Consider the following 15,200-nt stretch of genomic DNA (forward strand, 5'->3'; position numbering starts at 1 on the left):
ACTTCATCATTATTTGCAGGGAGCTTCCAAAAGTTTACAAAAATTCATATTATGTTTTAATGCCGTTTGCACTTGAAGTTTCTGAAACTTCCTTAATAGCTACTAACAGATACTTACCTGGTGTCCAGCAGTGTAAGCCTATGTGTTGTGGGTAAAGTGGTGACACGGAGGCAGTGTTTTTCATTTGATCTTTTTTTTTTTTTTCGTGAGACAGCAGAAAGCTCTGTGAAGGGAACTTGTAAGGGAGGATTTGAAGGGCCAGGTAATCAGGGGAGGCCTGTCGGAGGGTGACCAAGAGGACCCCATGCTCCCTACATAGGGGGCAGCATCCGGGACACAGGCCCTGAGGAGAGGCCAGAAGCCCTGATGAGGTTGTGGAGCAGAAGGAGGCAGGGATCCTTGGGCTTCCCTACCTGTTGATGCCTGGCGAGCACTTTCTTCCCAGAGCCATGAAAAACCATTTTAAGCAGAGGAATGACAATTTGAAATTTCTTTTTAAAAATTGGACCCACGCAGGTTAAGATAAAAAACTGATTGGACCCACTGCAAATCTGAAGTTTTAACCTATGGTTGTGGGATAATATTTATTATTGTATATGGGAGCAGTAGTAGCATTAATTTGCATTCTACATGGAAACAGCTGAATAGGCAACCTTGAGTACTGAAGCCACTGTAGTTGCTCAGTAAAACCCCTTTCCGTGTGATTTACAACAAGCTTCCTCTTACTATGAAGTTAATGTGTTGGAGCATGTATGCGTTGGTGAGTACATGGCCTCTGTGGAAGCACTGATGAATATATGGCCTTCGTGGAGAAGCAAATAATTGAATATCAACATGATATGTTTATTTCCACAGAATGTTGGCTCTTTCACCCCTCTTGGCACTTGTGTATTTATAAAAGAATGTTTGAAAGTGAAAACAAAATCCTGACCAAGGAAGGTGTTATCCATTTCTTGGAGCTGTATGAAACAAAGCTGCTTCCATTTTCTGCAGAATTTTTGGAGGTAAGGGTGGCCTGTCCTGGTCTCTGCTCGTTTTGTCCAAAAGTGCGAGGTGAACGTATCTGGTAGAACTCTGTGAGGAAGGCTTGCTGGCTGGCTGGCTGGCTGGCTTGCTTTCTTTCTTTCACTAATTAGAACTATTTTTTCAGGATTCATTTATTTGAAAGGCAGAGAGTTATAGGTAGAGAGAGAGATAATCTTCCATCCATTGGTTTACTCCCCAAATAGCTGCCAACAGCCAGGGCTTCCCTAGGCTGAAGTCAGAAGCATGAGAAAGGAGTTTCTTGGGAGTCTCCCATGTAGGAGCCCTGGCCCAAGGATTTGGACCACAGTCCACTGCATTCCTGAGTGTATTAGCAGGGAACTGAGTTTGAAGTGGAGCAGCCAGGATTTGAATCTGTGCTCACATGGGATGCCAGTGTCACAGGTGGTGGCTTTATCCTGTCACGCCGCTGCCCCAAGAAAGGTGCGTTTTTCATTTGTTTGTTTTAAGATTTTTTTTTTTTAATTGGAAAGGCAAATGGAGAGGAGGTTTTCTTTGTGATGATTCACTCCCCAAAAGGTGCATTTTATTGATCTGTACACAACACATCTTAGCTTTCTAAAACTAGGTCTCTTGTTTGTAAAGAGCTTGTGGTATTTGTTGACAAACTAAATGGTAGACCTGGCTGCATCATTGCCAAGGTGAGGAAATGGTTGGTGCTGCACAAGAGTTTCAAAACTGTGGCATAGAAACTTTTAGATGGTGTTTCCTCCCGGCTCTGAGGGATTACTACTTGGTGACGGGTGCTCCTTCCCTGGGCTGAATCATTGTTATCTACAGTGTTAAGCAGGGATTTGCCTTTTGGACTAGGTTTCTTGGAATGTATACTTGATTTGTCAGGAAGAGACTGTGAGGATTACAGCTGTGAATTTGTTATTTTACAGTGCCTGATCACTTACTCAAGTCATGTGCCTCCCAGTTAGAGAAAGCGAAGTCTGTTTTTCTAGTTGTCAGTATATGTGCTGCAGTATTTTGATGTGTACCATTTTTCTGCACTCTCATGTTATTCTTGCTCTTCATGGAAATTTGCTTTCTGACAAGTGTATATTAATATTTCTGTGCTATAAGTTTTCTCCTTTTATCTACTAAGTAAAATGGCTTGAGATTTTTTTCTTTTGTTGCTACCTTTTATTTCCAAGTGTGCATTTATTATTTGTATGCCTTGTATCTTTTAAGATTTTTTTTATTGGGCCTGGTGTGATAGCCTAGTGAGTAAATCCTCACCTTGTATCTGCCAGAATTCCATATGGGTGTCAGTTCATATCTTGACTGCTTCACTTCCCATCCAATTCCATGCTTGTGGCCTGGCAAAGCAGTAGAAGATGGCCCAGGACCTTGGGCCCTGCACCTACGTGGGAGACCTGGAAAAAGCTCCTGGCTCTTGCCTTCAGATTAGCTTAGCTCCAGCTGTTACAGCCACTTGGGAAGTGAACCAGTGGGTGGAAGACCTTTCTGTCTCTCCTTCTCTCTCTCTATCTGCCTTTCCAATAAAAACAAATCTCAAAAAAAAATACCTCACAACTTCTTTATTAATTTTGAAAGAGTTATAGAGAGAAGGGAGTGGGCAGAGATACCTTCTGTTTGCTGGTTCACTCCCCAAGTGGCTGTAGTGTCCGGGGCTGGGCCACGCTGAAGGCTGTAAGGAGCTTCACCCGGGTCTTCAGTGTTAAGTGCAGAAATCAAACACTTGGACCATCTTCCAGACACTTGGACCATCTTCTGCTGCTTTCCTAGGCACCTTAACAGGGAGCTGGATAGAAAGCAAAGTAGCTGGGACAGGAACCCATACCCATATGTGATGCTGGCATCATGGTGACAACTTTACACATTTTGCCACAGTGTTGTTCTTTTTTGGGCCCATCATGGCTTTCATTACTGAGCTGCAGGTTTCCTCAGTCCATCACAGTTAACCTGCAGTGTGAGAGTTCAGCCGTGTTTATAGCTGCCCTCCTGTAGCAGGAAGTGCAGTCAGGAAGGGCTGACACGTCCAAGTGGCCCTTGTAACTAAACGTCAATCGCCTCTCTCTTGTTTGCCTAGTTTATCATCGGACCACTGATGGATGCTCTTTCCGAGAGCTCTCTGTATGGCAGGTAAGCAGATGTTCCGTTTTTGAGCGGTAGTGCAATGCTGTGTGTTTGACCAGTAAATGGGATCTTAGGAAACATGACCAGATTATTTTATGCATTTGAGCCATAACTTATATTGCCTTCTAAGCAGTCAACTTTAAAAAAAATCATGTAGTTATGTCTCTCTCTCTCTCTCTCTCTATATATATATATATATATACATACATACATATATATTGGTTTTCTTGTTTCCCTTCCTACTTTGAATCCCTCCAACGATGGACTTTGAAAACTAAATCTTACAAAAGTTCACGTCCTTGCCTCTACTCTTGTTTTCTGTCCTTTTGCAGCTTGTAGTGGTGTTGACTAACCAGTAAGTTCAAACATGTGTCTTGTTTCAACTTTTTATTTTGAGATAGTTTCCAACTTGTAGAAAAGCTGTGAGACTTAGCTTTCATCCACGTTCCCCAGATGTTGTTTGTGTAGTTGTGCCTCTTCCCTGGGGATGTGTGCCTGTTCATGCCTCTCTCTGTCTTGCGTCTGCTAATCACACTGAGCACTCTGTGTAACTGTACATCCCTCTGTCAGTGTCATGAGCCTTGAATTCACATCAGTACGTCTGACTTCAGGGCAGGACCACAAGAGGCCATCTAACCTTGTTCCTTGCCTTGTCTGGCAGTGGCTGCACTTCTTCCTCATCTTTCTGCTTATTTACCGCTTTGTGATCTGAAAATGTTGGCAGGGAGAAGACTTTGTCAGTGTTGTGCCTTGGTCTCAGTTGGGGCAGAGGGGATTGTCTTTGCTCTTGAATCATATCTCCCCTGTTTTTCATTTTTTAAAAAATGATTTATTTACTTTTATTACAAAGGCAGATTGCCAGAGAGAAAGACAAGCAAAGAGAGAAACAGCCAACATCTACTTGTTTACTCCCCAGTTGGTTGTAATGGCTGGAGCTGAGCCCATCCAAAGCCAGGAGCTTCTTTGTGGGTCCAGGGTCCCAAGATTTGGGCCACCCACTGTTGCTTTCCCAGTCATTAGCAGAGAACTGGTTAGGGGTTGGAGCAGTTGGGACATGAACCCGAGGCTTATATGGGATCCTAGTACTTGAAGATGGAGGATTAACCAATTGAGCCGTTGGCCCGTGTTTCAAATTAAAAAAAAAATTTATTTATTTTTATTGCAAAAGCAGATCTACCGAGAGAAGGAGATCAGAGAGAAAGATCTTCCGTCTTCTGGTTCACTCTTCAAGTGGCCATAAAGGCCAGAGCTGAGGCGATCTGAAGCCAGGAGCTTCTTCAGTTCCCCACATGGGTACAGGGTCCCAAGGCCACAAGCAGGGAACTGGATGGGAAGTGGAGCAGCCATGACATTAACCAGCTCCTCTATGGGATCCTGGCATGTGCAACAAGCAGGGAACTGGATGGGAAGTGGAGCAGCCATGACATTAACCAGCTCCTCTATGGGATCCTGGCATGTGCAAGGAGAGGATTCAGCCACTGTGCCACTGGGCAACTGCGCTGGGTCCCCCTGTTTTTCATGTTTTACAAATCAATTGATTGATTGATTGATTTGAAAGGCAAACTGAGATTTGACAGACACTGAGATCCACCTTCCATTGTCTGGTTTACTCCCTGGCTGGCCTGGGAGTAGCCTGGGCTAAGCCCGGCCAAAGCCAGGAACCAGGCACTCCATCCCAGTCTCCTTAGTACTTTGGACCACTGTATGCCACTTACCTAGGCACATTGGCCAGAGCTGGATTGGAAGTAGAGCAGCTGGCCTTGCAATTTTGCTGACCTCAAAGTAACCTGTTTTTTAGCTTTGTCTTTCTAACATTGCTTAACTACACTTATAGCCATGTCTTTGTTTTGTATATAATCAACTCTCCCTCCTAACACACTAATTTCTTCAATAGTTTTTGATTAATCTATGCTATGCTATATTAGTGCTTAGTTTTTCTTAATAAATCAAAGGAGCACAGCAATGCTAGCTTGGCCAATTGTGTTTAGTTTTCAATAACTCATGACTGTTGAGTAATTTTCTTAAGTAGTTAAGCAGCTGGAGAGTAGTAAAATCAATGGGAACATCTTGTATTTCTAAAATAGGTGATATACATATTTCCTTCAGTTTTCTAGCACTCTGATAAGTTCAGTGGATAGTGTTCCTGAATGAAGGTTCTAGTAGAAACAATGTGATGTTAGTGGATGTTAGCGCTCTTGAAAAAGTACTTCATTAACCACATAGGTCTTTTCTGTGAATGCTATTTTAGTTTATACTTCAAGATTTAAAGCTACTTGATTATGTGTTGGGTACAGTTAAATATAATTTAAAATTATTTTAAGCTACTTTTAAAATTACTTAGCAATGTTTGTGCATGTGCAATCATAAGGGAAATGTTGTAAATAGCATATATGCCTGTTTTAGATAGGGAGTTACTAACTTCTTTTCCTACAAGATTCTGATATTTGTATTACCTGAAAGATTCTCAGGATTTTACTAAAAAATAAAATGCAGGTTTAGAAAAAAAAAAAGATTGACTTATTGAAAGGCTTTTGGGCTGTCGTCCATTTTTTCTTGTTTCAAGGTACTTATTTATAGTTTTTTTTTTTCAATATTTGTTTTTTTTCCCTTTTTGTCTATAGGTCCCCAGGCCAACTGATAGGAAGTGGTTCTCCATTAGGACTGAAATTACAGAAGTTTTTAGTCAATTATATTTCTCTTCTTCCAGAAGAAATAAAGAGTATGTGGCACTGGAGAGGTTTTTTTGTTTGTTTGCTTTAATGTATTAGCTTTTTTTTCTTTAATTTTTACTCTTAGCATATTGATAATAGGTACCATCATATGACTGTTACAATTAAGATAATTTCCTTTTGCCAGGATTATGCACATTTCATCAGAATTATGCAAATGTCCATTATGAATATGTGCTTTTGCCAGTGTGCAACAGTACTTCAAAAGTTCATGGAAAAATGTAATTAAAAGAACTGTTTGTTTTAGAGCACTAACTTTTAGAAATCCATGCATAATTTTTTATAATATTGATTTTCCAGGACTTTTCTGAATCCCCTTTGATGGCCTGTGTTTCTTTTTTTCTGCACCACAAATAACTTATCTTTTAATTCCATTTTCTGTGACCTTTTTGAGGTGCCCTCATTGGTCACATTACCAGGATTGACATTAAGTAGCATGGAGGTCATGCTAGAAGGTGCACTGAAAGGTGTAAGCCATTTTCTAATTGCCTGTTGTTCAGTTGTTAAGAATTAGTATAATAGAGAGGTCTGGTTTGGGACCATCAGTGGTGGCAGGTCATCCCCTCATAGATACTAATTTTGGAAGTGCAAGAAAATACACTTGTTTTTGTAAGACTGTGTAGTAGAAATGCCTCACTTGTGTTAGTTGGGGATTTCTTGTCTTCCCAGTGAGGTCGGTTGGTGAAGCCCGGAAGCAGGGGGATTTTTTCCTGCTGAGCAGCAGTAAGATTTACTGTGCTTTCTGGGTCCTTGTTTCACTCCTGCCTTGGGGACTTAACTGCATGGTCCTGGGAATGAAATAGATATAAAGAGAGAGACACGATGACCCTTGGTAATCAATTCTAAAGCCAGGAAAAAAATAAGAAATATGGTCTGAATGTCAACATTTTAAATTTATAGAAAATTAATTTGAGTAATTTGTTTTAATAAATACGTAATAGAGAAGATCTAGCAGCATGTTTTTAGTTTGCTAGGATTTAGAAGTTTAAATCACTGGGCTCCAGCAATGAGAGGGTAATTTGTGGCCCATGTTGGTACTTCCCATGTCAACAGCACACACAACTGAAGTCATGAAGCACCTGTAAGATTTGTGTGTGTGGCTTAAAGGTGGCACAGCTTGGCTGCTTGGGGATATGTGATATGAGTGTGAATTGAAGTGTTAGGCAAAAAGTGGGATTTACTTAGTTTAATTATCAGCAGAGATGGTGATTAAAATATTTGTTTGTGGTTTGTGGTTCTTAGTAATTTAGCAGTCATTGGTATCCAGTGAATATCATATATATGTGTGATTTTATATATATATATATATACACACAGTTTTGTGTTAGGTATTTTGCAAGATCTAAAAATATACATAACACCGTTAGAAGTTTCTGAGGATTTCATTTATTTATTTATATTGGAAAGGCGGTTTTACAGAAAGAAGAGACAGAACGAAAGACCTTCTGTCTGCTGGTTCATTTCCCAAGTGGCTGCAGTGGCTGGAGCTGAGCCGATTCAATGCCAGGAGCCAAGAGACTCCTCTGAGTCTCCCACATGGTTGCAGAGTCCCAAGGCTTTAGGCTGTCCTGGACTGCTTTCTCAGGCCACAAGCAGGGAGCTGGATGGGAAGTGGAGCAGCCAGGACATGAACTGGTGTCTGTATGGGATCCCAATGCTTGCAAGGCAAGGATTTAGCCATTGAGCCATCGTGTTGGGTCCTAAAGATTTCATAAAGTCATTCTACAGCAATGGTCTGTGGAAACAGCCAGTCATTTCCATTGACTGCATGACCCAGGGTCCTTAAAAATCACAGGATAGCAAAAAAGATAATGGGAATACAGCATGGTTCTTCATAGCTCAGGAGAGAAGTCATGGTTAGATCCAGGATAGTCAAGAAATGGCCTGTGGAAAACACGTTCTGGTTACACATACTCTGTGCCATTTAACGATCAGTGCTCCCTAGGCAGTTTTTCTTCGACCTTTCAGATAGGAGAATGGCTTTTATCCGCATGGTGGGCAGAGTCTACAATAGACAGTAGAATACTTACCTTACTATTTATGAATGAACATGGAATCACATGAATTATCACTGAGGTTCTTCCAGTAGTTTTATTGAAGTATAGTTTACATACTGTCAGACTTGCTGTTTTTGAAGTATTTGGGTTAATGGTGTCTAGTAGATTCAACAAGTTGTATAAATATCACTACCCTTTAATTCCTAAATGTTTTTGTCACCCCACAAAGGAAACCTGCACCCAGTTAGCAGTCACTTACCCTTTCTTCCCTCCCGAGTTCCTGGCAGCCATTTCATTTCTACACATTAATTGAACATTCTGCACATTGTGACACCAGTGTGCGGCATCTCCCGTTGGCTCTCTTAGTGTAGTGTTTTCAGGGCTCCTGAATGCTGTTGTAGCTTGTATTGGTGTCTCACTCCTTTTTGTGGCTACATAACATTCTACTGAACAGATATTCCACATATATATATTTGTCCACTTAGTAGTTGGTGGGTCTTGGGTGTTCCCACTATTGCCAGCAATAATGAATATGTTTATATTTAAAGTGGTGTTGTTGGGTAGGGTGTCAATTCTGTGTTATTTTTTTTAGGAAGCACCATGCTGTTTCTGTGGCAACTATACCAATTTATATACCTATTGGCAGTGTGTGAGGATGGTTCCTGGTTCTCTCTCTGCTTGCTTTTTTTTTTTTTTAAGATTTATTCTTATTGGAAAGACAGATTTGCAGAGAGAAAGACAGAAAAATCTTCCATCCACTAGTTCACTCCCCAAGTGGCCACAATGGCCGGAGCTGAACTTAGTCAATCTGAAGCAGGAGCCAGGAGTTTCCTGCGAGTCCCCCATGCAGGTGCAGGGTCCCAAGGCTTTGGGGCATCCTTGATTGCTTTCCCAAGCCATAAACAGGGAGCTGGGTGGGAAGTGGAGCAGCCAGGAAATGAACTGGCATCGGTATGGGATCCCAGTGGTTGTAAGATGAGGATTTTGCCACTAGGTTGTCATGCCCAGCCCACTCCCCCTGCTTTCTAATGCTCGTGGGTGTCTGTGCTCTTGATTAGTGGCATCCAGTAGGTGTGACATGGCATTGTTTCTCTGATGACGATGATGCTGAGTATCTTTCCATGTTCTTCTTGGCAACAAGGACATTTTGAACCTTTTCTTTCAGATGGGTTCCTGTTACAGTTTATTCAGAGGATGAACAGTAGACATTGGTGTGCTATTCCCATTTTGTTTCTCTCTAAGGCTTTGGCAAGCATCCCACGATGTAAGGCCCTGGGTATAGAAGGGCTGCTCGCTCTCAGGTAATTTATGCTCACATGGTTACTTTTTGTGGTTTTCAGTTAGTGTATCTTTCATCGACAGTGAATATCTTTAGTTAATGTTGGCATTGGGATCATGGAGCTCCTAATTTTATACAAGAAAAATAAATTAAAAATTTTTATTTAAACAGTTGAGCTTACTTTATGAAGTTAAATATGGTCAATGACATGTGCTGTTAGATTTTTGCCACTTTAAATAAGGCCAGTAAGTATCAACAACTAAAGTTACAGATAAAATATCAAATGATAATACTAATTTCAAATTATTTTTATAAGTGCTTAAAGTCTTTTAAAATATCTTTATAGTCTTTTTTAAAAAGCTGTGTGCATTTATTTGAAGGTGGAGTGACAGAGACAGTGATCCGCTGCTTTACTCCCCAAAGGCCTGCAACAGCTGGGCTCAGGCTAGGCTGAAACCAAGAGCCAGGCATTCACCTGGGTCTCCCAGTGAGTGGCAAGAATGCAAGCAGTTGGGCCGTCAGCTGCTGCCACCCAGGCTCATTAGCAGGAGGTTGGGTAGGAAGTTGGGAGTGGCCAGGACTTGCGCTAGGCAGTGTAATGAGAGATGCAGACTCCAGGAAGTGCCTTCAGCTGCTGTGCCATATCACCCACCCCTACAGTCTTATTCTTAGAGTTTTTTTTCTTCATTATTAAAATGGAGCTTTACTAGACATTATAATGGAAAATAATAGCTTTGAAATCCTACCAGTGGAGGCTTTGAGCATTAAAAATTGTATATGTTGTAGCAAATCAACTGATAACTAATGATAAGAAACATCTTTGGGATGATGGCATTGTAACTGTTGTGTTTTGATGCCAGGGATGTTATTCAGTGTACCATGATCACACATCAGATTCTCCTGAGAGGGGCAGCCCAATGCTATCTGCTTCAAACAGCTATGAATTTGGTGGATGTGGTAAGTTCATCTCTTGATGCTTCCATTTACAAATCTGTTTCAGGGAGTGGGTATATAGACTTGATCTGGCCTGTGATAACTGATCAAACATGCCTGCTCATGTTGGCTGGCATCCGGAAATTTGGGTTTGGCGAGGGTATGCACCATCCCAACCAGTAAGTGACTAGCTGTGGTCAGAGTGTGCAGTGGTATCTGTGCCACACCTGCTCTCCTGGGAATCTGGAGTTTCCCTATGTGTGAGGCAGGAGGCGCCTTCCAGGATCAGGTCCCAGTGATAGCCCTGGATATTGAGTAAACGACCTTGGTCAGAACAGCATTTTGCACTAGCAGGCATGGTTTGAACTGGTTGCCAGGGGCACCTGCCCATGCTAAGTGACTTGCTGGGATGGTAGGTGGGCAACCTGGGCCTCTTTCCTGCAGATCTTTGTACATCTCAACCAGTATATTGGTGTCTGAGGAATGTACGTGGTGTTCACTCTGCTTTCTGAGCACCCCGCTAAGTATTATTGTCTAGAACAGATTTTTTTGAAAGACTTGTTTATTTTTTATGTAAAAGACAGATTTGTAGAGAGAGGAGAGACAGAGATCTTCTGTCTGCTGGCTCACTCCTCAAATGGCTGCAATGGCCAGGGCTGGCCTAGTCTGCAGATGAAAAAGCTTGGCACGGATCCTGGTGGAGTGGCCTTGCGGCTAAAGTCCTTGCCTTGAACGTGCCGGGATCCCATATGGGTGCTGGTTCTAATCCCAGCAGCTCCACTTCCCTTCCAGCTCCCTGCTTGTGGCCTGGGAAAGCAGTGGAGGACAGCCCAAACCCTTGGGACCCTGCACCCATGTGGGATACCTGGAAAAAGTTCCTGGATCCTGGCTTCGGATTGGCATAGCATCAGCTGTTGTGCTCACTTGGGAAGTGAATCGTCGGACAGAAGATCTTCCTCTCTGTCTCTCCTCCTCTCTGTATATCTGACTTCCCAATAAATAAATAAATGTTTTAAAAGAAAAAGAAAAAGCTTGGCAAACCTATGTTCCAGCAAAATTTTATTTCCAAAGTTAGGAGTCTTGTTGACCCCTTGTGGAGCAAAGTGTCCTAGTTCAAGCTGTACAGCCATGAGGAAAGAGACCTAAATGATATTTTTAGTTAGGGAGTCACCTTAGGGATTTGAATAAAATCTCTTTGATAGAAAACAATTCCTTTTTATAGAATGTCTTTTTTTCCGTTTTTTTTTTCTTTTAAAGATTATGGCTGTCTTATCTGTTAAGATTAGAGAAAATTTTAAAAGAAAAAATGTTTAAAAGATGACCTTTCACTTTATTAATAGAAGATTGTAACTGAAATCTTATTTTCAGATACAAGGAAGATATTTTTTAAAAATGCCGCTCTTTGTTAGAATTAATGGTATTGTATTTTAGCTAGAACGGGGGTTGTTGAAATGAGTAATTTTTCTAAATTCTCTTGCCCCATCCAGGAGAAGGTGTCACTTGCTGATGTCTCGACTTTTATTGCATCGCTAAGACAAGAGGAGTCCTTGTGTCGAGGAACTTCCCTGTGGACTGAGGTGAGATGGAAGGTCCCTGAATACAGTCTCTGCTATGTACCCAGGCCCAGGGGTTAGGCCCTGGGCATCACCAGGGTCATGTGCAGCCCCCAAGGCGGCATGAGTTCCTGCAGGGCGTGATGGGGCCTTTGTGGCCCTTGGATATTGACCAGTGTGGAACATGAAAAAGGATAGCTCAACATTCTTGTGTGTTGCTATTGTGATAATGAGTTTTAGCATCTTTTCATTTGAGTTTTTAATTTTGTTAATAGTTGTCTTTTTTTCCCCTTTAGTTTTTTTCCTTATGAAAAATTTAAGAATTCTTAAAGAGCAGAGGATATAGACTCTTACAAATTCTTCTCCTAGTCTCCCCAGCATAATCATGGCTGTTTGCACCTCTGTCCTCTCCCCTCTTCTTTAGAAAAATCCCTGTCTGTTGGGACTGCATTCTAAAATATTTATAGATACAACAATAAGATCTGAGAGGATTTTAATACAAAATAGTTAGAAGAGGGGAGGGGGAGAGTTTTGGGAATACAGCAAGAGAACCATAGTGACAGTCTTCTAGAAGATGTGTCTACTGCCTTGAACCCAAATGTTTATTTATTTATTTCCAAAGTCTTATTTATTTTATTTGAAAGGCAGTGGCAGAGGATAGAAAAGAGAGATCTTCTACCCATTCATTCATTTCTCACATGACTATAATGCCCGTGGCTGGGCCAGGCTGACACCAGGAGATAGGAGCTTCATTTGGGTCTCCCACTTGGGAGGCAGGGCCGTTTTCTATTGCTTTCCCAGGTGCATTAGCAGGGAGCTGGATCAGAAGTAAAGTAGCTGGGATTCATGTGGGGTGTCGTTCTTGCAGGTGACAGCTAATAGTGCTATGCCACCATGTTTTTTCCTGTCAATCTGACCTACCAATAAAAATAAATAAATCTTTAAAAAAAACATTTTTACTTCTTGGAAAGCTGGAAGGAGTTTTTATATAAGGCTGTAAGTTATTTTACGTAATGTGATTTCTCACAGGGATGTTTTTTAGAACAGCTTATCAAAATGTACATTTTATATTGGGTACCTTATCAACTTGCCTGTTAATGAAGTTTATAAATTCTTGGAAGGAGATGAGAAAACACACCGGGGTGTGTACGTGTGTGTACATATACGTACACATACGCTTTTACTGTGTTGGGCTTAGTCATGACAAGAAATGTTTTCCTATTTGGTTATGTTGAATAATTTGATATTTTATGGAAGAGAAAAGATTGGCTTGGGAGAAATGAGGGACCCTCTTTTCAGTTAGGGTTTTAACAGAACGTGATGTCTTTTGCAGCTCTGTGACTGGTTGCGCGTTAATGAAAGCCATTTTAGGCCGTCTGCAGTGTGTAGCTCCACTGGGCTTCATGAGACTTCCCTAAATGCTTATGTGAAGAACCTGGTTCAAGAGTACATTAAGTCACCTGCTTGGGATGGTAAGTCTGAAGTTGTTTTCTGTCATAATTAAAATATTTCCAAAGAAGTTTTAACTCTTTTTTTCAGATTGATCGGCAGACTTAATGAAATGTGTTTCCTTAACTGTCAAATTTATATTTCATTTAAATGATGTGAATAATAGAATATGAAAATAACTACTTTTTAAGAAGCTGTTAAGTTGCCATGGTAGGAGCTGGACTCCGATTTCTTGATGTATTCTACAATTATTGCATCCTTGTGAGCAGAATATTATAGAAGCAAAATACTGCAGACGTGTTTTTGGAGACTGTCAAGTGGGACTATTTAGTGTGAACTAATTATGGGAAGCAATTTTAGAGGAAAATTGCCTTTGGAAGGATGGTTTTGTCAATATTTTCTCTAGATGCTTTGCGAAGATCCCTTCTTTGGGGAAATGTGTAAGATTGCAGGAGGGAAGAATCTTAGCATATGCATTAATTAGGAGTCTTTTTTCTTACAGTTTTAATGCTTCCTTTTCATTAAAGTCATTAGTGATAATTTGGGAAAATTGCATTTAGTGTGAATTTGAGTTTAATGTGTCTTAAGTTCTGTAGCTTTGTCTTAAGTCATTTTCATCTACCGATTTCTCTAATTTTATCATGGAATAGATCTTAAATGGTAATTATCTTTCCAAAATGCATGAATTTCCCTTCTTGGAACATTTCTCTGTTTTATTATCTCCATGGTCTAGTAAATTTTATGTGCTGTTATTCGGGAGACATTCACAGGACCTAAAGAAGTGACTACATTAGAGTACGCAGGCCTGGGAGGGGGATGGCGCCCCTTTCTGCTTGCATGTTAGGGAACTCCTTTCATGGAGCTGCCTCTTCTCTTGCTCCCTTGCACTGCTCTGGCTTCCCCTGAGTCTCTTTTGTACATAACACCTGGAGACACCTGTCTAAATGTGTATCTTAGTCTTTGGAACTTACCCTCCCATTGGAGTACACTCACATGAGCCTTCAGAAGTTCCCCCCTGTGGCTGGGACAGAGACACAAGCATGTCCTCCTTCTCCAGAACGACAAGGTCTGCTGGTCCCTCCCCCCCGCCCGAGTGTCACTGTGTTTCCGTGCACACGGGCATCCTTCTGTTTCGTGGAGCACGGCAGGCTCTCACCTCCCGGAGGACCCGGGACACACTGCTCCTGTTTGGAAAGTGCTTGTGTCGCTTACATTGATCTCCTTTCTTTGTCAGCCTTCACGCTCACTACAACTGCCTTTTCTTGTTTTGCTTGTTTGCTTTTTTTTTTTTTTTAAGATTTATTTATTTGTTGCTTGAAAGTTGGAGTTACAGAGAGACAGAGAGCTTCCATCCACTGGCTCACTTCCTCAAACGGCCACAGTGGCCAGAGCTGGACTGGTCTGAAGCCAGGAACCCACAGTTTCTCCTGGTCTCCCATGTGCAGGGGCCCAAGTCCTCGAACCGTTCTCCACTGCTGTCCCAGGCACATTAGCAGAGTGCTAGATTGGAAGTGCAACAGCCAGGACTCGAGCTGGCACCCAGTTGGATTGCTGACACTGCAGGTTTTACCCACTTTACCACAACACAGACTCCAACTTGAGAGAAACTTTTTCTTACTACCTGGATGAGGGTGCATCTCATATACTCCAGTGGCACCATGTACCTACCCCCACGTTTTTTATTTTTGGTAGCTTTATAGATTTATTTTCAAAGTGCAAAACACTTAAACCAAATGCAGGTCCAGTAGAATCACTGTGTCAAAGCCAGCAAGTTGCCAGAATGTCTTCTCAGTTTTAGACCCCTGTCAGACTCTTCCAGGGTCCTCCCTTGGTAAGAAAGGTACCTGCTAATTTTATTCATAAGCATCCTTCTTATCTGCAATGTAATGTACAATTTCTTGTTGACACATTAACTTTTCTGCATATTTATCAGGAATCTCAAACCCAGACTCATCTCCATGGCCATGGTAGTCTCTACTTGGTCCAAACTGTCTAAGTGCAGGTCTTTCATAAAATGGGAGTTTACCAAGAGCTTTTCTGGACTGATCTTATAGAGTTTCAACCTGGAAAGGACCTGGTCTCCGAGTCCCTTCAGTGTCAAAGGGGGCATGTCACTATACTGGCAGCACCT

At 41.6% G+C, this 15,200-nt stretch overlaps 1 protein-coding gene across 1 annotated transcript in view; it reads left to right on the forward strand.

Annotated features, from left to right (window-relative positions):
• TARBP1 (TAR (HIV-1) RNA binding protein 1) overlaps nucleotides 1–15,200 on the forward strand; it is a 58,768-nt gene that overhangs the window by 7,690 nt on the left and 35,878 nt on the right. Inside the window, exons 4-10 of the mRNA XM_040967884.1 lie at nucleotides 856–1,004; nucleotides 3,083–3,135; nucleotides 5,751–5,848; nucleotides 9,021–9,156; nucleotides 9,995–10,091; nucleotides 11,555–11,644; nucleotides 12,954–13,092. Coding sequence (XP_040823818.1) covers nucleotides 856–1,004; nucleotides 3,083–3,135; nucleotides 5,751–5,848; nucleotides 9,021–9,156; nucleotides 9,995–10,091; nucleotides 11,555–11,644; nucleotides 12,954–13,092 — 762 coding nt within the window. The remainder of the gene's footprint in view (nucleotides 1–855; nucleotides 1,005–3,082; nucleotides 3,136–5,750; nucleotides 5,849–9,020; nucleotides 9,157–9,994; nucleotides 10,092–11,554; nucleotides 11,645–12,953; nucleotides 13,093–15,200) is intronic.

Source organism: Ochotona curzoniae, unplaced genomic scaffold (assembly GCF_017591425.1).
Source record: "Ochotona curzoniae isolate NIBS_2020 unplaced genomic scaffold, NIBS_Ocur_1.0 scaffold_4683, whole genome shotgun sequence".
In the NCBI taxonomy this organism is placed as follows: domain Eukaryota; kingdom Metazoa; phylum Chordata; class Mammalia; order Lagomorpha; family Ochotonidae; genus Ochotona; species Ochotona curzoniae.